Raw genomic sequence first — 19,425 nt, forward strand, 5'->3', positions numbered from 1 at the left:
TCACTTTATTTTCAGAAATCGGCTTACAAAAGTTAAAAAGAATCCTGTTCGTTTGTAGCACGACCGTAACTAATCGTCAGGACGTAGGAGTTAATGGAATTTTAAAAAGCGTACCAATGTTTGGTTTTCGTTTGACTCTCAAAGCAATATTTCTCACACAAAAAATGTTCGGCACTAACAGATATTAGTATTCAATTTATATTTGTTTAAACTCGTATATTTTTCATTGGTCCATCGGCTATCCGATGACAAACGATTGTCAATTCTGCATCAGTCACTATTATTAATTACTGTTATAATCTATGACTGTATGTGTGGCGCAAGCTCGTTGCAGTGTAATTTTATCATAGCTTTGCATAATTATTTCAAAGTATGAATTGCGAGTAATCATAATTTTTTATCTGTGATGACACAAAATAGTTTTTGAAGATATTAATATAGGTATAGTATTGATTTTTCCACCTACTACAGACGTAAAGTAATTATATTGTACCTAAATTTAATAAATTTATATTTAATGAAAATCTTATTTATTCAATTTTTTTTTCAAAATTGTCAATAATAAATAATAATAGTACAATTTCAAATATGTCTTCTATGTCTTTCAAAATTTTTATCAGTCCTGAGTGGAGTTAAACATTTTAACATCATAAATTTTGAATAAACTAGAAATCAAATTCTGTGTGATCGGTGAAATGGAATAGGTACAGTACCATTATGTCTTCACTGATTTCACGGATAGACGCCGATGGCAAAGCGATCATAAAACATGTTACATAATCAAAGGTAACATCGCTCGTGACACAGGTTGCGGTAATTTTTAAAAATTGCAGTCTCAAACGTACCTTTCATTCTGGCCTGATTTCTGCTGGAGTTTCCTTGTTTTGAAATAAGCTGCATGTTACAATACAATACGTGTATCTAGCTTTGTTTACTTATAAACATTTCTTGATATCATTTATTCACATTACCTAAATAAAAATACTATATTTCAATTATTAAGTTTTAATAAAACGTAATTGTCACGTCGCCTTAGGATACCTACGCCTTTTGCCTGAATTTAAAGCATGATTTATTAACTATAGTTTATAATCGCTTATCCGCGACCAAACGTACAGCAAATGGCTCCAATTAATAAATAGAAATAAAAAATCTCTCGTAAATAAAACAAAAAAATTGTGAAATATATTTTAAGAGAATCGTCACGTTAGCTAAAAACCCAACCTACTATTTTAATAAAAAATGTGTATAGGAGTAACTGAAAAAGTATCTCTTCGTAACTCATATTTTTCAAATTGTTGTAGATACTATTTTTCGTATACTTAAATCTCCAAAAACAACAATAAAAGTAATAATTAATTTAGAACAAAGCTCAACATCGAGATAACTCCAAACGTCTGGATTTCTTACGATGTTTGATCGAATTACGCCTGAAATTAGACAAAGAAATGTTTTCACGGAAGTTAAGCCATTTGTTATTTAATTTTAAGTCGCAATTCTGTCAGATGTATATAAAGTCTAATTTATTTTTTTACATTACAACTATTGCAGATCTAGATGACAGATCTTTATGGAGATAGAAGTGTGTGCATATTTATCAGGATACCCATAATTTCTCTCATCTGTTTTCTCCCTTATTGACATATGGAGGGTACAGGATATTGATCGTAAAGCAATGATATTTTACAAATTAATTAATATCAACTTAAAAAAGGCATCAAAAAAGTTACGTATGAAAATTCAATTGGCAGTCGCAAATCGATCGACACTAGAAGAAACATCATTATTTATGCGTAAGTACTGCCTACTATATAATTGCGTCAAAAATCATGACTGCATGGACCAGTATGGTGAGTAGTCTTTAAAAGATACTTATCATGAGTGTATATTACTTTAAATAATATGCATTGAGCCAACACGATCAATCATGCATTGTGTATATTGAATGAGTCGCTATCATTCTGCAATATTGATAATTCGCTTCAGGCAATGAAAGGCAATAGTGTCAGTTTATATTGGGTTTGCTTGAATGTCATTTTATTTTATTCATTTAAAATAATAACGTGTTAAAGTTAAACGATTCATTTCCACGTTGTTTGTATGTTAATATTTAATAACGCGTAGAAACTTATTTCCGTTTTCGCTTTTATAAAATTGTATGTAAGTAAATAGCGATAATGCCGCCAATTGTCTTATTGTAATCTTAGGTTATGTTGAATAGTATCATTTTCAAAACAGTAAATTATTAAAAAATTAGCAATTAAAAACAAATAACTGGAGCATTTCTTTTTATCATATTGATATATAAATCTAGATTTTTTTTACTATTTCCGTGCTGATTGAAGTGCTGATTGAATTGTTCGAGGCACAACAGATAAAATTTTGTTTATGATTTTAATTTTTATCTAATTGAATTGATTTCTACGACTCGTATGACCACAGTGAAGAGCTAACATACTGAATTTATTAAAATCATTGTGGTGTAAATGGCACCCAATAATTATTCAGATAAACTAAAGATATAAAACAAAAAAAGTCTCTGCTGACGTGAACTGTAAACTTTCAATCGTGTCCAAAAAAACTGTAACAATCCCTTTTTAACTGGAACACGTAAACCACAGTTGGAAATACGGGATTTAACCGCAAACTTTATACCGATTGGTCACTGAGTTTTTTTTCCCCAATCGTCTAAACTTCAATAAAAATATATCGGTACCGTAACGACACGCTCTACGCTTCATTCGGATTTGAGTAATGATGGAACAAAATTTGATAATACTTTATTTATTTTCTATATCACAACCGCAGATAACATAATACTATAGAACACAACCGTAAATGTATTATACATTACAAATCATTGTGATGTAAGTTCCATGGCAAGATTTATAAATTGTAAGAAGTAAATTAGCAGTTCAATTGCATATATTTTTTCTATTTATATTCATATTAATTTGGAACAAATGAAAATATTTCTAAATAACAAATTATTTTATTATTTTAATTTTACTTGGTTCATAATTTGTTGTTGCCCTTATCATGTTATTCTAAATCAATTTACCATAAATCATTTATTTTAGCCAAGTTACAGATTTATAGTAGAAAAACTACAGTTTTTAAATATGCAATGTAAATGATTCAAAGAATAATAATATCATCTCTCCATCAATACCTTCGTAGTAAATAATATAATTCAAAAACATTTGTAACGCTTACACAAGTATCATTTCAACAATACGTTATATAAAAGCACGTACGAAGAGCATAGATTGATTGTCTCATGAGATTAGAATGCTTCGCAAGTTCACTTCTTGTGTCGTAAAATATTCGTATAACATTCTTTCAATTTTAATGATATTTTGGATTTACTAACTCCCATCTAATGGGAAAAGAATCACGTAGGTAGAAAATAGCTATCAAGTTATTATAGTTCGTTTAGAAGTACAAAAGTGTGCATCATTCGACTATGAATTACTCCAAATGAATATATAGGTATATGACATCGACACAATCGTAAAATTTATAGTAGATAGAGTATTTCGATTTCAGTTACAGGTTATAACTATTTTCACAACATACGCCTTTTAGTACAAGTACAAGTTGTCAATTATTTTATCCCTTACTTTTCATTTTGTTATATTTCATTATTATAACAAAAAGCTAAATAATTTTATTTTATCACACTTGGAAGGCCTTTATCCCTTTGAGAGTAAATGAAAAACGCTTGTTTTATTATGAACAATAACCAAATACTTATATGATATATAAATTATGAACTGAACAACATGCCTGTATGCAGAGCTGAAAATAATGCATGATATAAAATAAGAGGCATGCTTGTTTCGAATTTATACACGGGTACTATCAATGTATCACGAATTTTAAATCAAAATGACAAACGTATGTAGCTAGTTAAATAAAAGCAGAGGAAGATGGCAGTGAGTGAATACATACGAGAGCGTAGTGCAAATACGAGGCAGTGCAACTTTGAAATAAAACCGGTTTAGCATGAATTCGATTCTAAATTAAGGGTTTCGTATAATAAATTATACAATTCGTTTATTGAAATTAATTGATTGGATAACGTTTGAAGTAATCTGAATTAGTCTTGAATAATGGGACTTATCTATATATTTCTGGTTTCAGTTTTTTTTTATTTTTATTTTAATACATGTTCTTCTAATGATTAGGTTGATAGTGATTGACGATAGAAATACGACGCAGACTCTTTAAACTGCATAAACGGAAACCAGCATTTATAATCACAATATTGGTACTTGTGTCTATGATTATTATTTAGTATACAATCGCATATAAAACAATATTGACAAAAAGTAGCGGTAGCAATATTTACAAAATGAATGAATTTCTATTACATCCGAATCAAGGAACTCAAACAATCAAATCAATATCAAATAATCGAAGAAAAGAAACAAGAACCGGTTTCCAATTTCGTTCTTAAATAATGTTAGCACATGTTATCAAAATGATTTATGAACCGAAATGTCAATCAAGGTTCATCGCAGGAGCCCATTGTCGGAGTAAATTAGGCAATGTTCGTTAGATTGCTTCGTAGAATCGGTTTGAGCAATTCGACAGGCCTATGCATAAATGCAATAAATAATCCACACAATGCTATTTGGATATATATTTTATCGATGTTCATATTGTGACAAAATAATCATTTTTAGTTTTTGTTTGCATAATACCTTAAATTGTACAGATATGAGATATTGTTATAAGTATTTGCATAGTATTTAATACCTATACTATAGGATTATATTATCTGTGCCTTTGTACTATGCTAGAGAGCATGGGCAGTAACCATTTACTAATCTGTGATATGGTTGCCTAGTACCCATAGTTACACACTTCACTTCGTTTACAGTGTATATAAACTTCTACTATTTGATATATTGGATATATTATTCATACTTATTATTTGATTTTATTATATGTAAATAAATTAAATAAAAAAACTGTGCCAATATGACATCGAGAGATAAAAGTAAAATTTTAATCAATACAATAAAATAATAGGCCGCAGCCAAATTACATGTCACGAGCAGACGTTCATTAAATATTAATAACCAATGACATCCTCATGGACTTCGATTGCAACCAATACATAGTTTGAGAGCATTCAATTAAAAAATACGTATCTAATGCGTTAAGTAATTTAACCTTAATATAATGAGAGCATTTCATAACCGCACACATCTAATAAATAACCTTACTCTATTATTATTCCATATAAAGTGTACAATTTTGTATGAAAGCATTTCATACATTCAACAGCACTCAAATGTTTGCACAATGTACCGCTTCATCCATTACTTAATGAAACGTAGAGAACTCTAAGACCCCACTTATATACTAGAGCGAAGTAACTATCTTTAACTGCGATCTCTCACAGACTTTATGATCTCTAGCAAACTTTGCCTGCATTTCTTGCGGGATAACTCTAAACGTTTGTCAAACAGTAGAAGTGGGTTTTAATAGGGTTGCCATACAATATATTATGATTCTTTACGCTATAAATCGTAAATTGAATGTGTTTATTAGTTAGTAATTTTGAGTAAAAAACTTCTTGTTCAATTAAATGTTATTAATAGGTACCTATATATCGCTTCATAGTTAAAATTATTTCACTTATAACCGGAGCCGCTTTCTCGCGTCCTCGCGTAAAGAGTAACTATCGTATCTAGACTATAATTAATAATCTGTCTCTATACAAAACGTCATTTTCAATCTGTCGTTTTTACGTGAAGGAGTAAGAAATATCCACCGAAATAACTAGTAATAAAGTTCGCTTAAGGAACTTTTTTTTTGTATAAAATAAACCGATGTCAAATGCATATAAATTTTGTATCAATGCATATAACACGTTTTATATTTGACTTTGAATGAGTGACAACCCTAGGGAGTCGTAAGTATACTCTCGCGAATTACATATTTATACTCATACCTACATACATTTATATAATATTTCTCAGACTAATTTAGAAACAACAAGATTTTAAATAAGTATTTAAAAAAAAAACTTGTTTTTGAAATTTTTAAGTGGCTGGATCATTTTTGGATCCTCTATAATTTTTTGTGGTCTAAGAGCCCGCGACGAACTGACCTTCGTCTCTAATCGTATAAGATCAAAGTTTTTCTATGAAACTTGGGTCACTGTGGCTTTGGTAGATATTGCAATAATTACACACTCCTTAGTTTTTTTAAGCAAAATAGATTATCAAATAGATATAATTTTTTTATTGATTTAAACTATATTAACAACTTTAGAAATATGGAATCCTAGCTGCGCCCCTGTTAGTTCCCCCGCACAAATCTGTAACCCCTAGTAATATCGAGTTAAAAAGTTGTCTATGTGTTACTCCAGTTGTCCGGCTATCTGCGTACCAAGTTTTATTACAATCGCTTCATACATACATACATACATACATTTATCCATACTTACAAAATTTCGCGTTTATAATATTAGTATGTATTATTATCAAAAGTCAAAAATACATATACATGCTTTATAAAACTTCCTTTACCTAATTAATATTTTTAAAATTTATATTCTTTTAATTTAAAATGTCATAAGATGACAGTCGATAAAGAAATAGTTTGAAGTATTGATCAAAACTAATTTTTTATTATATTTTTTCGAATTGGAAACGTTGAAAAATAAAGGTAATTAATAAAATTTCTTCCATTTCAACAACAGTCTGTTTCTGTCCTTCCTTGAACAATTTACATCGAATTAAAGTACTTTTATATTATTAACTTTATTCTTCATTATTCTGGTACACAAGATAAATCACTGCCAAGTATCATTCAAATCCGTTCAGTGGTTTTGTTCTCAGGAGTAACGAACATTTTAACAAACTTTGGCGTTTATGATATTAATATGATAAAAATATAGCTTGATAAAATATTTTAATCCATTACTAAGTGATTAAAATGTAAGTAGTTGATTTTGTAGTAGATGTTAAAACCGCCGCCCTCGACTTTTTCCATGTGATATGAGAGGTCACACAAAGTCACATTTCAATCGGTTTCACAAAAAAACCACCTACAAACTATATTGACCGACGACCGATAAATTATATTACGAGCGGATCGATTAGCAAGATGTTCCCACATAGTAAGGTTTTGTCTTTACAATTTATTCACAGGTGAAATTTCACTCTTTCACATAAATAATTCATATGTTGTGATTGACCATGACCGAGACGTCGCTGTGGTGAATACAAAATTATCGGACAATAGTGTTCATTTCTATGGCGCTAAATTTCTATTTATATTTATTCATAACAATATATAAGCTGAAAGTGTTAAATGAATTTATCTTACGTTTTAGAAACGCTCAAGGAATTTCTAGAAAATTCAATAACATGAGGCGTAATAATAGTATATAGCCAAAAATATGTTGAAGATAAAAATCTGTTTCTTCTATAAGGGACTATGAAATTTTAGAAACTTGATCCGAAAACATCTTTCCTTAACGATGGCATTTTGATTTGTAATGATAAAATCATATTTCGGATATTGCACTATTCAGAATTCTTATAAGATTTAATAGCCATTCTTTATTCTTGAAAATTAAATGTTATATATAACAACTACAAAGTATTGCAGTTGAAAATCTTACATAAAATTTTAATGAAAAATATTTTATATTTTCTGCAGACATTGAAGATTAAGCGGACGGACGGAAAATAAAACAAGTTCCTCGGAGACAGGCTAATGAAATAACTAGTGTCAGTTCTAGCAATTTATGTCGATACTAAAGTCGAGAGATAATTCCGAGTGAGTTGGTGTCTTATTTATTAATGTACTTTTTAATAAAAAAATGGTTGCCTGTAAAGTCGGTTTTACGGGCGAAGATTTTACGTGACAACGTCTCTTTCTCGGTAGAATATTGATTGATATGAATATTATTAAATTGCACAATAGGAACAAGGAATTGAATGAAAATAAGAATTGCACAAATTTTAACTATAGAAAATATATTTTGTTTATTAAAAAGACAGAGACAGAGACACAAGCACGCGCCGATTCAATGCGCCTAATTCTCTAGTACTGCGCGCGCGGCGGACCGATCATAGTTCGGTGACTCATCGTAACGTTACCGGGCGTTACACTTTTTCATGAGTGCCTCCGAGCCGTAACCTAATTTAAGACGTTGTCACGTCAAAACGCATGATAATGTTAAATTTCATATGAGATATGGTTAAAGATCTTGATTATTGTATAAAATATATATGTCTTACAGGAACTTTAAAGTTAAGAAATATATATTGTATTTATTATGCTCGTAACTTAGAGCTAAACTTACAATAAAACATTACTACAATGAAAAACCATATTTTATGGATTCAGCTTCCAATTGAAACAAAAACTATATTTATTATTATTCCTTAAAAGATAATCAATTGCTATTCAGGTTTGGCGCCAAACGTGTATCGCAATGGGAGGAATTGATGAGAAAATTTTCGGAATCTCACAAGGAGCAATGCAAGTAAGACGTCATAAAAGTACCTAAAAAGTATTTGGAAAATGTCAGATAAACATATTTGCAATATCACTGCTCTGATTTAAATGTTATCACATTTATATCACAAATGTGAAAGTTTATTTGTTCGGATGTTATATCGTCAACCATACATATTTATAATATAAAAGAAAATCACGTCACTTATAACTCAAGAACAACTGAACTGATTTTTTTTTTGTTCGTTTACGTTATCACCATACAAATAGTTATATATAATAATAGCCAGTTCCACCCCATTATGTTAAATATCCCTCCAAGAAGTTGCGCATGTATAAACTCCTATCATTTACTAACTAAATTCATCCGAACATGACATGCGAACGTAACGTTATCGAACTGAATTGCTATTGCTTTTAGGTCCGATTTTCGCCTTGCATTTCGCTGCACACTATCCTTTTCAACCCTGAGTTAAAGCTTATCTATCATATAATGCAATAATATAGAAATATCACAATGTAAAAAAAAATACAATCATATTAAAATGACATCGTTGAAATATCAAAAAAACAATCAATTAGAACACATTCTTGAAATGGTTGGATAATACTTTATATATTGGAATAAGCTGTACTAACCATTGAAAAATCAGCCCTTAATAAGCCCCGATCCAGCTAGTTGTTATTTATACCTAATTTAGTAATAAAATCTAAAAGTATATTAATTTACATCCGGATTATATATATCCAATTTAGTAGACATTTAAACATTTACCTATAAGTTACACTGTAAAATGACAACGTTATACAATATTCTATTTTATAAGGTAAAGTGTTTAGGAGCAAAGAAAATACTGTATCCATTATGTTAGATGAGAGCTTACTCTTCATGATGTTATAAAGATTGATGTTACTTTTGCCTCGACTAATATATGTTTTCATTATTTTTGTTTTGACGTTAACAAATTTTGCAGTATAAGATTCCATTTCTTGATTCTGCGTATATCTGCTTTTTTGATGAATTAAAATATGACTCAAATGATAAATCAAAATGAATATTCAGGGCGTATACAATGGATTAGCGATTGATTGCTTGTAAACATTTGCCTGTAACTATCTTTTATCAAATCGATTAAAGTCGATATAATAGATACATTATATCTGATGCATATATTTATATTATGTATATTGTATATATGTACTACTTGAAACACACTTATTTGTTATAGACATTGATATTTAATGTCTATAGCTTAGATTTTCCGCCATTGCATCGTATAGTGCCTTATATCTACATTCACCCTTAGCAACCTCTTTACCTGTAATTACGAAGAAAATGCTATAAAAAATAGTATCGATTTTTGTATTGAAGGTCTGTGTCTCTGGACATACCGCGGGTTCAGCGTTCAGTGAAGCAGTTCCCGACGGGTTCTAAGTATGAAGGCACGTGGGATGTGTTGGGTATGAGCGGATATGGAGTGTACAAATTTCCCAATGGTATTCTTACTTGTATTTGACCTACAATGTTAATGTTCCCCAGTGCTAGTAGTTTTATGCGCAATGTTCTATTTATTAAATGGCGAGGAATTAATTTTTGGCAAAACCTTTTTGAACAATTTTTACTGCGTCTGAAATGTCCAGTATAAAAAAAAACTTAACTATAGCATCGCGTATATCGACAACTTAGTACTCATATGAAAAAATTACTGTTTCATAATTCCTTTTGAATAAAACAATCTAGAAGAAAATTACAAAAGCAACTAACTAAATTCTTCTTTTGTGGGGCCGATATTGACTTTTATAATGAAACACGTACTAATTTGTATTCCACCTGCGTACCGCAGTTACCTATTTTTTAAGGAGATCCCTGAATTTTTATAACGCTATTATTCTTCATTATGATCTTTGTTTTAATGTCTTGCAGTCAATTTTCTTTTTTTTCTTTACTGCTTTCCTTAACAAAGCATATAGTAGCAGGACTAGATTTCGACAAATAATTATAAATATGAAATTAATATGGTTACTATGTCATAAATATACAGATGTTATATACGAAGGAGAATTTGAAGATGGGCTTTTCCACGGACGCGGGGAACTGATTTATCCAAGTGGGGAAGTCCTCAAAGGGCAGTGGAAGAGAGGGGCGTTGATTGACAGGAATCTTATATTTTCCGACGGCTTGGAATATAGCGATATAGACTGGAATTATTGCCGCATGCCCGATAGAAGGTTGGTTGTTTGCTGCAAAGTGTGAATGTGAATACAATATATATGAAATTATGTTCTCTTTATAAAGAAAAGATCTCTAAGATGTGAGAGCTATTTTCATCGCCTAGTATCGAAGTAGTACAAGGAGAACATAAATTGTAGCACGTAATGAGAGCAGTCTCATAGAGTCTTAAGAGCATCACAAGATTAAATTAGTCTTACCAAGCCTCTCATTTTATCCTATAAATCCATTTCGTGTAATAATTTATATCTAAACCTGTAGAACAAATGATGAAGCATTATTTAGTTTAAAATTCTACCAACAAAACGATTTTTACTAAAAAATGCATCTCTCAAATGTATTTGTAGTTTAACCACAAATCAGCTAAGTATATTTTTCATCTTTACTTAACTAGATTCACAATCGAGTACAATACTGGCTTGCAACCGGCTGGGCAATCCTACATGACTCCTGAGCAGCCGCCACGTGAAATACCCATCGGTTATTATGATACTGGCGACGGCTTTTTTGACCCTAAAACCAAAGTTGTATACAGTATACATGACCTCACTGCTATAATTAGGTAAGCAAATTATTCATATTAATATTCACTTTTTTTTTCATATTTATATCTTTATATTCTTAAGGAATTTGAACACGTCGGCATCTTTAAAGAGAAGATTATACCGATAGACAATTTATTTTTAAGGAAGTGTTAACTAGTATACAATGACGGCGTGTCTGCTTTATCTACTATCCCGCCTCGATCATTAAATAGCTGACTGCACAAGTTATTCATCGGATAATGCTCGAGTCGTCTCGTATTACCACCTATCGTTTTATCGTTGAACGTACCAAAAGGAAAAAATCTCTTTTAAATTAAATTTAAGCGACATTAATGAAACAGAAGTTCTACATATATGATATTATAATGTTAATAAAACAAGTATGTATTGAGAATGGGATCCAATGAAGTGAAGAGTTGGGGAATGGTGACCTAAAATACATGTCATTCAACTACCTATTTTTGGCACAATTGTTTCACTTAATTTTTATAACGAAATAAAATGAACTCATTTTACTGTTAATTTAAGGTTTCAAAAATTAAGCTCATAACATAAACTTCTTCGTCCTTTAACTCTGTTACAAAGATGAATTGTTAATCATGTTCAAAAACATAATGTTTAAACAATTACCTTAGGCATACAGTTGATGTGTATAATTTCCTTAACTGGATCTCTTTACCTACAGTAGTATGTACAATATTTCATGTCTTTTTATATTTTATTCCCTGAAATAAACAAAAATGCTGTTTACAGATCTCCTTCAGTTCGTGAACAAAAGTGGATTATAGACAACTGTAGAACGAATCCACTTCCTCCATTAGGACCTCGAAAAGATCTTTACGAAGAATGGAGCGAGCCGCTTTTAAATTTGCGATCTAAAGAACACCATCCCTCCACTATAATTTCTTCCAAGTCAATGTATTCTCTTAGCTATCAAGATATGGAAGTAAGTATATTAAAGTAATATTATATCAATGAATTTTCTTATAAAGCATAGAGCGTAATAATGCTGAAATTATCCAATCTTTAAATGACATAAAATAACACGGCAGTATCAAAAATTATATCAATTCTTGTAAGATCAAACATTGGTAGATAAAATACGTGAACACCAAACAGATATTTATCAACAATTTTTTCTTCAGGTGGACAAGCTAAAAAATATACGTCAATCCATATCAGAATTTTCTTCTGGTTAATAGAATATTTATATGTAAATTATGATATTCATTTAATAGATAGAACACTATTTATAATTTAACGCTTCAAAGGAATTAACACTAATAACAATAGATGATAGAAGTTTTAAAGATTAATTTAATATTAATGGATATTATACCTAATTCTTTTAATTTATTAAGATAATCGTTTTATGATTATAGAATTGTTATAGTTTTAAAAATATAAATTTGTAATATAATATTGAATTTTATTCTTATTTAAAAAGTGTACACCTAACCTTATTCTTTGAGAAAGTTACAAAGTTTTAAAATTGTGTTCTTAAATTTTACTTCTAATGCTCATGTTTACTCTAGAATCTAGATCATCTCCTATATGATATAAACCTATTTTTTCGTTTATATAATACTACGTTACCTATATTACATTCAACATATAATGCGTTTTATACGGTCTTATGATACTTTCCGTCCACGTTTTCAGAGAAAAATATAAACAATCCCGAGGTTTTACCGGTATAGCTATCGTTCCCGTAGTATTCAAATAATCTTTGTTCCAATTTTAATCCAAATCTGTTATGTAGTTTAGGCATGACGAATATACAGACAGACAGAGTTACTTTCACATTTATAATATTAATAGTGATTGTTTAAATTTATTGAAATGAAACGTTATTAATACTTTAATGAGACATTTTTTTGGCATTTTATTTTATTTTTTAAAAACATGTTGTTTATCATTACAGGATATCCATGAATACGGTACTTGCTATTGGAGGAAGCCTTCAGAAGGCCCTTGGACCAAACGTTTTATAACGTTCGAATCTTAATTATATATTTTTTTTAAATAATTGATTGATTTTTGTTTTAATTAAATAGTTATATTTGAATTTTAAATTTTATTTTTTATATTTAATTTGCTATACGTGTTTATACAAGTTACGCCATATTTCGCCATATTCGAAAGAAAAAGTTTGATTTAAATGGCTGTTGTTTTTCGATTTCAACATGAAAAAATTTTTTACCGTATATTGTGTTGTCCTCGCGGCTATTCAGGATTTTAAATTATTATTTTAAAAAGGGGATATCAAAGATTTTAAGTAATTCAAATAAAAATGGCGTTCTCACAACACTGTCTTATCAGAAATACACATATTATTTCTTTTTCTAGCCAAAAATATAGGACTATTAAAATAATAAAAAGTATTTACGTTTATTTATTCCATTCGTAGCCATAAAAGTCTTCAGGTATTTGGATATTGTGTAGGTTCAGCATAAGATTTAAGACTTACGTCAATGTCAACTCGTTATAAATTTACGAAAAAAGCATGGACGTCGTCTAAAATTTTAGACGGACGTCCTTTTACTGCTTAAAAAGTATAAGTGCAAATAAGTTAAAGAAATAAAATAAATGTAAGAAATCGTATATGAATGATCTCAATAATTTAGTTCCTATAATATATACGAACGTTAAAAAGTATTTAATCCTCGTTATATCTACCGAATATTGATATATTTTCACCCAGGTTATATATGTTTGCGGTCTTGCGGCACATTATTTGTTAGTGTTTGTGTGTTTTGCTGCATAAAATGAAAACAGAATGAAGTGCCACTACGAAGTTCTGTGTATCTCGCGAGATGCAAGTGCATCTGACATCAAAAAAGCCTACCGCAAACTTGCGTTGCAGTGGCATCCGGATAAAAACCTAGAAAACTTACAGGAAGCAAAAGAACAGTTTCAACTTGTTCAAACTGCCTATGAAGTTCTTTCTGATCCCCAAGAACGCGCTTGGTAAGTCTCAAAATAACTATATAATTATTTAAATACATTTTCACCATTCAAATACAACAATCAACTCATAAAAATAAAAAACATTAAATTATAATTTATAGGTATGACAATCACCGTGAGCAGCTATTGAAAGGAGCAGGGAGTTCATACAATGATGATAGCCTTGATGTATATCCTTACTTTAGTCCGTCCTGCTACAAAGGCTTTGGAGATGATCCACAAGGATTTTATGCAGTCTATTTTGAAGTAGGTTTTTAAAATTATTTTTTTATATATCGCAATTGTTTTGTAGGTATTAAAGTAAATATTATATTTATGATGTAGTTATTTGTGTATGTGTTACAAATAAAATGAAATTTCCTATAATCAATTTACATGAATATTAAGTGACAGAATTGTTTATATATTCTAAAAAAATGTTTAATTTCATTGAAGTATTAAGTAATAATATTTCAATGAAAAATTTTTCTTTATTATCTATTGCATGCTGTAGTTATAATGATTTATTTTTTAACCAGCTTGTATCTTTTTTAATTTCAGGTCTTCTCCAAATTGGCTACTGAAGAAACAGACTTCCTTGATGATCCTGAAGATGTGGCTAAAATTCCAAAGTTTGGAAATTCCTCAACCCCTTATGAAGAAGTCCATGAATTTTATGCATATTGGATGGCCTTCTCTACCAACAAAAGTAATGTTACAATTACCTAAATAATGTTACAGATATCATTCAAAACAAGTTACTGAACACAGATTACACAATTAAAGATGGTTGTTTAAAAAGAAACCCATATAATTTTGCAGCATGTATTGCATAGAAATACAATTATAAATTTAATTGTAGAATGCAGAATTTACGATATTGCTTGCTACATCATAATTTAGAGATATCTTTCTTATAAGAAATCTATATCGCACAGTGCAACCTTTAAAAATGTGAGATGTTATTTGATGCAAAAATTAGTGAACAGGGGCAGCTCTAGCTCATGGAGGGCCCATGTGCAATGTAACCCTGCACTATAGGTTAAGCCGCCCCTGCTAGTGAACTGATTTGATAACCATAAATTTTAGTAATAATATCCAGGTATGATACGAAACTGGGAACAGTAATTACAAGTCACTTGATAATGAAATCTTCCAGTGTAAGCTCATAATTACCTCAATTGGATGTAAAGTAAATCAAGAGTCATCTAAAGATATAAAGAATTAGTATTTTAGTTAAGGTATCCTGATATATATTTAATGCTAATTATTATGACATTTTCCAGGCTATGTTTGGCTCGATCAATATGAAATATCACAAGGCGATAACCGTCGCGTTATTAAATTAATGGAAAAGGAAAATAATAAAATTAGACAGAAAGCCCGCAAAGAAAGAAATGAAGAGATCAGAAGACTAGTCAGTTATGTTCGTAGACGAGATAAAAGAGTCCTCGAACATACCAAGCTATTGCAAGAGAAGGCTGAAGAAAATAAACGAAAGGTTTAATAAAAATATGTTTAAAATTATTTTTGACCTCCTCTTGTAGTGGTATAGTGATGCCTAACCAAAAATAGATGGCAAATAAATAAAATAGATTAATTACAACTTAAAACTAGATATGCTTTAATTATATTTATGTCATTTTACAGGCAGAACAAGTGAGACGTGAAAGGATAATTCAAAGACAAAAAGAAATAGAGGAGGCTAAAATGAAAGAAGGAGGTTCTTCATTTTTGCAAAGTGAAGATTATCAAAAAAAATTGAGTGAAATAGAATCATTGCTAGCTGAAGAGTTTGGCTTTTCTTCTGATGATGATACTATCTCTGAAGGAGGTATGGAGAGTAGCAATGAAGATAGTTCTAAAACAGAAGAGGTAATTTCGCAAAGTAATCTATTACTAGCTTGGTTAGACAGAGTTTTAAACAAAGTGTAGTTAATTATTAAAATGTTTTTATTATTCTTTTAGCCAAGTGAAGCATCGAGAGCTACAAAATTTTCACCAAAAGGGAAAGCTGCTCTAAAAAATCTCTACTGTTCAGCTTGCAATAAGCTATTCAAAAATATCAATTCTTTCGAAAATCATGAAAATAGTAAGAAACATAAGGAGAATGTTGCAAGTATGACACTTGATGATGATATTGACATATCTGATGGCCAAGAAGAAGATAGCGATGGTAAAAACAGTGACCAAATTGGGGAAGAGAAAGTCAAAAAAGTCAATGGACAAACAGAGGATGAAGAAGTGGGAAATTCTACTTCTGATATTGAAGACAATATAAGAGAGACTTTAAGTGATGATTCAGACAAGGTCCAGGTAACTAATAATTTTATATCTACTATATAAAAATAAGTCGGGTTTTCCTTCCTGACGCTATAACTCCAGAACGCACGAACCGATTTCCACGGTTTTGCATTCGTTGGAAAGGTCTTGGGCGTCGTGAGGTTTATAGCAAAGAAAATTCCGGAAAAATTTCAACAGAAAAGCGGGAAAAACGAAGCCATCTGGTGGCGAAACGGAGTTCGCCGAGTTTGCTAGTAATAGATAAAACTTTAATCCTTTCACTGTTAATAATAAATTGTCTGAATATATGTATTTTGAAAATCGGTTCTTTATTTAATTAGCTTTCTATGCAAGGTTTGACTTGATTACTTGACATAATCCAAAACAACCTTTTTAATATAAAATAATATTATCTTGTTTATTTCTGTTTTTGAAACAAAGAATTCATTTTTCTATATCTATAGAACAATTTGTCTTTATTCTTTTTTTTAAGACCAATTTTTCATACTGCTTCATTTTATTTTAGGCCCTACCAAAAAGTCACAAGAAGAAAAAGAATAAGAAGAAGTCATTTATTCCAATGCCAGAAAGTGAAGGTAATGACAGTCACGATGAAATGAGTTTTAATGAAATTGAAGGGCCGGCACGCAGCAGAAAAGCAAAGAAATTCAATATGCTCAAAAGTCAAATTCAAGCTAAGAAGGAAGCCAATCTCAAGAAAGGTTCACAGTCACAGACATCTACCGAAAACCTGTATGAAGTATCTAGCACTACACCTACTGATGATGCTCTAGGTGAAGCTGCTTTACCGAGAGATAGGCCTACATTACCCAAAGTACAAAGAAATGTAAAGCCTAAAAAACTAGTTGATAGGAAATCTGTACGGACAAAAGTAAGTGAGACAGAGGACTCCAGTAGTGCAGTTAATCTTAGATGTGTTGTTTGTCAAACAGACTTCCCATCCAAGAATAAACTCTTTGAACATTTGAAAAAGACAGGCCACTCTGTCCCACTTCCTCAAACTAGCTTTGCTCAAAAGAAAGGAAAAAGAGCAAATAGGTAAACATCAACATTTTAGTTAGGAAGAAATATGAATTATTATCTGAGAATCATAACGATTTTCTTTATCTCTCTACAAAATGTAAAATGACTATCATTCTATTTATTAAATAAAATTATGAATCATCAAACTATAGCTATATGAAGTGTTTAATTTAAAAACCAACTTACTTTAAATATTTATATTAAATCTTTAAGATTCCTTAAGCTAAATACATACAACTTACAGAACATATAAATAAATACACTTAAGTTGTATAGTCATGTATACAAAACTAGACTATTCAAATTCAGGAATGTCTGAAAAACTATAACCTGGATACTCTTTGTACGCACAGTATGCTATTCTCATATGATAAGCACCAGGCAGAAACATAATACATCCTAATAGAATTATTGGCCATAAACGATCAGAGTATTTTGTATCAATATGACCAGTTACTATTAGACTTCCTACAATCAATAATATCGAGCCCACGATGAACAAAAATGCGGCTAGAGATATTGCTTTCCAAGGTATCTTCTGTGGAGGTGTTTCAAATTGTGAGTCGCAAAAACCACTGTCATCGTTTGGGACACGAGTATATCCATTACCTGGTCTTCCAAACCTGAACCTTGACATATTCTCTGTAAATAAAAAAAAATTAACACATGGAAACTGCCATTTACATACATTTTATATATTTTAAATAAAATTAACCAATAAATGGAGCAACAACAACTACTACCTACAACCTCAACCACTCTGCTATATAGTAAAATAATTATTGTTTCTTTTTATAAAAATCTACAAATTTATTACAGATAACATTTCATGGCATTCTGCTGTAATCTTACTGAAATCAATATAAACACAATGATATCAGTTTGTAAATAAAAATTGACATTGACATTTATGACACAGTTAATACATTATACAGATATATAACTTAAAGCTCACAGATGTATAAAGAACCTGTACTGAATGGAAACCTTGGATGTTAATCCTACCATGGTTTATTCCTATAACACTGTGCCTTTTAGTTTTTGCTCGCAGATTCGGGACTAAGATGTTTTACCAAGATAAAAAGTAGTTTATATCGCTTCGACGCGAAGTGACAGGAGAACAAAAACATTTTCACAATTTATAATATAATGCTCTGATTATTCGACAAACGTGCGTTGTTACCCATTTATAAATGCAATGCATATTAAATTAAAAACCGACAATATGCTCGCTGAGTCTCCAATGTGGCGAACGCTCTACGATAACCGATTTTACTATTCGATCCCTGACGTATTTTTATATATAGGTATTTAACATAGTTGCATTAAATACCTTTTACATTATCGTGTTAAATAACGAAATATATCTATGTAAATTAAAGTAAGCAGTGGTGGCTCAGTGGTGAGAACCTCGGACTTCAAAATCGATAAGTCGAGTTTCGAGACCGGGCGAGCATGCAGGAAATAAATTGATTTTTCAATTTATCTGCGCATGTAGATAACATCACCACTGCTTAAAACGGTGAAGGAAAACATCGTGAGGAAACCGGCATGCCGAAAAAAAGAAACAGTATGGTAATCTGTGTGTTACAGAGCAATTATAAAGACTTATACTATATAAGACTTATAATATAACCCTAATGTTTACGTTTTTAAGACATATTCATCATTTACTAAATGTTGGGTTTTACAAAAATATACCGTATTTAATAAATTGCGCAAAAACTCTATTGTAATTATTTCTAAAAAAAGATTTACAGAATTAGATAAAAAAAATTCATATATGTCTCGAATTTCCGGAAATTACTGTACCTTTGACAATAGGATGTCTCGTGTTTTTTCTTATTCATAGCGGGCAACTGAGGCGGTGGTTTATCTGACGGA

At 30.4% G+C, this 19,425-nt stretch overlaps 2 protein-coding genes across 2 annotated transcripts; both read left to right on the forward strand.

The window, feature by feature from the left end:
* The first annotated feature begins 7,220 nt into the window (after positions 1 to 7,220).
* LOC119834053 (MORN repeat-containing protein 5-like) lies at positions 7,221 to 13,273 on the forward strand. The gene is made up of 7 exons (XM_038358330.1): positions 7,221 to 7,240; positions 8,444 to 8,518; positions 9,863 to 9,987; positions 10,533 to 10,719; positions 11,115 to 11,282; positions 12,019 to 12,211; positions 13,190 to 13,273. Exons 1-7 carry the CDS (start codon positions 7,221 to 7,223, stop codon positions 13,271 to 13,273), a joined length of 852 nt encoding a protein of 283 aa, XP_038214258.1.
* Positions 13,274 to 13,747: 474 nt separating this feature from the next.
* On the forward strand, positions 13,748 to 17,696 carry LOC119833918 (dnaJ homolog subfamily C member 21). The gene is made up of 7 exons (XM_038358150.1): positions 13,748 to 14,235; positions 14,337 to 14,481; positions 14,776 to 14,923; positions 15,501 to 15,715; positions 15,865 to 16,089; positions 16,183 to 16,530; positions 17,024 to 17,696. The coding sequence occupies exons 1-7, from the start codon at positions 14,045 to 14,047 to the stop codon at positions 17,558 to 17,560; spliced, it is 1,809 nt and encodes a 602-aa protein (XP_038214078.1). The 5' UTR covers positions 13,748 to 14,044; the 3' UTR covers positions 17,561 to 17,696.
* The last annotated feature ends 1,729 nt before the right edge of the window (positions 17,697 to 19,425 follow it).

This window comes from Zerene cesonia, chromosome 18 (genome assembly GCF_012273895.1).
Source record: "Zerene cesonia ecotype Mississippi chromosome 18, Zerene_cesonia_1.1, whole genome shotgun sequence".
NCBI classification, from domain to species: Eukaryota; Metazoa; Arthropoda; class Insecta; order Lepidoptera; family Pieridae; genus Zerene; species Zerene cesonia.

Excerpts from the sequence above, each read along its gene's own strand:
- LOC119833918 (XM_038358150.1), top strand. The coding sequence starts at position 14,045 with ATGAAGTGCCACTACGAAGTTCTGTGTATCTCGCGAGATGCAAGTGCA. Across the intron at positions 14,924-15,500 it reads GGCCTTCTCTACCAACAAAA|GCTATGTTTGGCTCGATCAA; the intron begins GTAATGTTACAA and ends GACATTTTCCAG. Across the intron at positions 16,531-17,023 it reads ATGATTCAGACAAGGTCCAG|GCCCTACCAAAAAGTCACAA; the intron begins GTAACTAATAAT and ends ATTTTATTTTAG.
- LOC119834053 (XM_038358330.1), top strand. The coding sequence starts at position 7,221 with ATGACCGAGACGTCGCTGTG. Across the intron at positions 7,241-8,443 it reads ATGACCGAGACGTCGCTGTG|GTTTGGCGCCAAACGTGTAT; the intron begins GTGAATACAAAA and ends ATTGCTATTCAG. Across the intron at positions 8,519-9,862 it reads TCTCACAAGGAGCAATGCAA|GTCTGTGTCTCTGGACATAC; the intron begins GTAAGACGTCAT and ends TTTGTATTGAAG.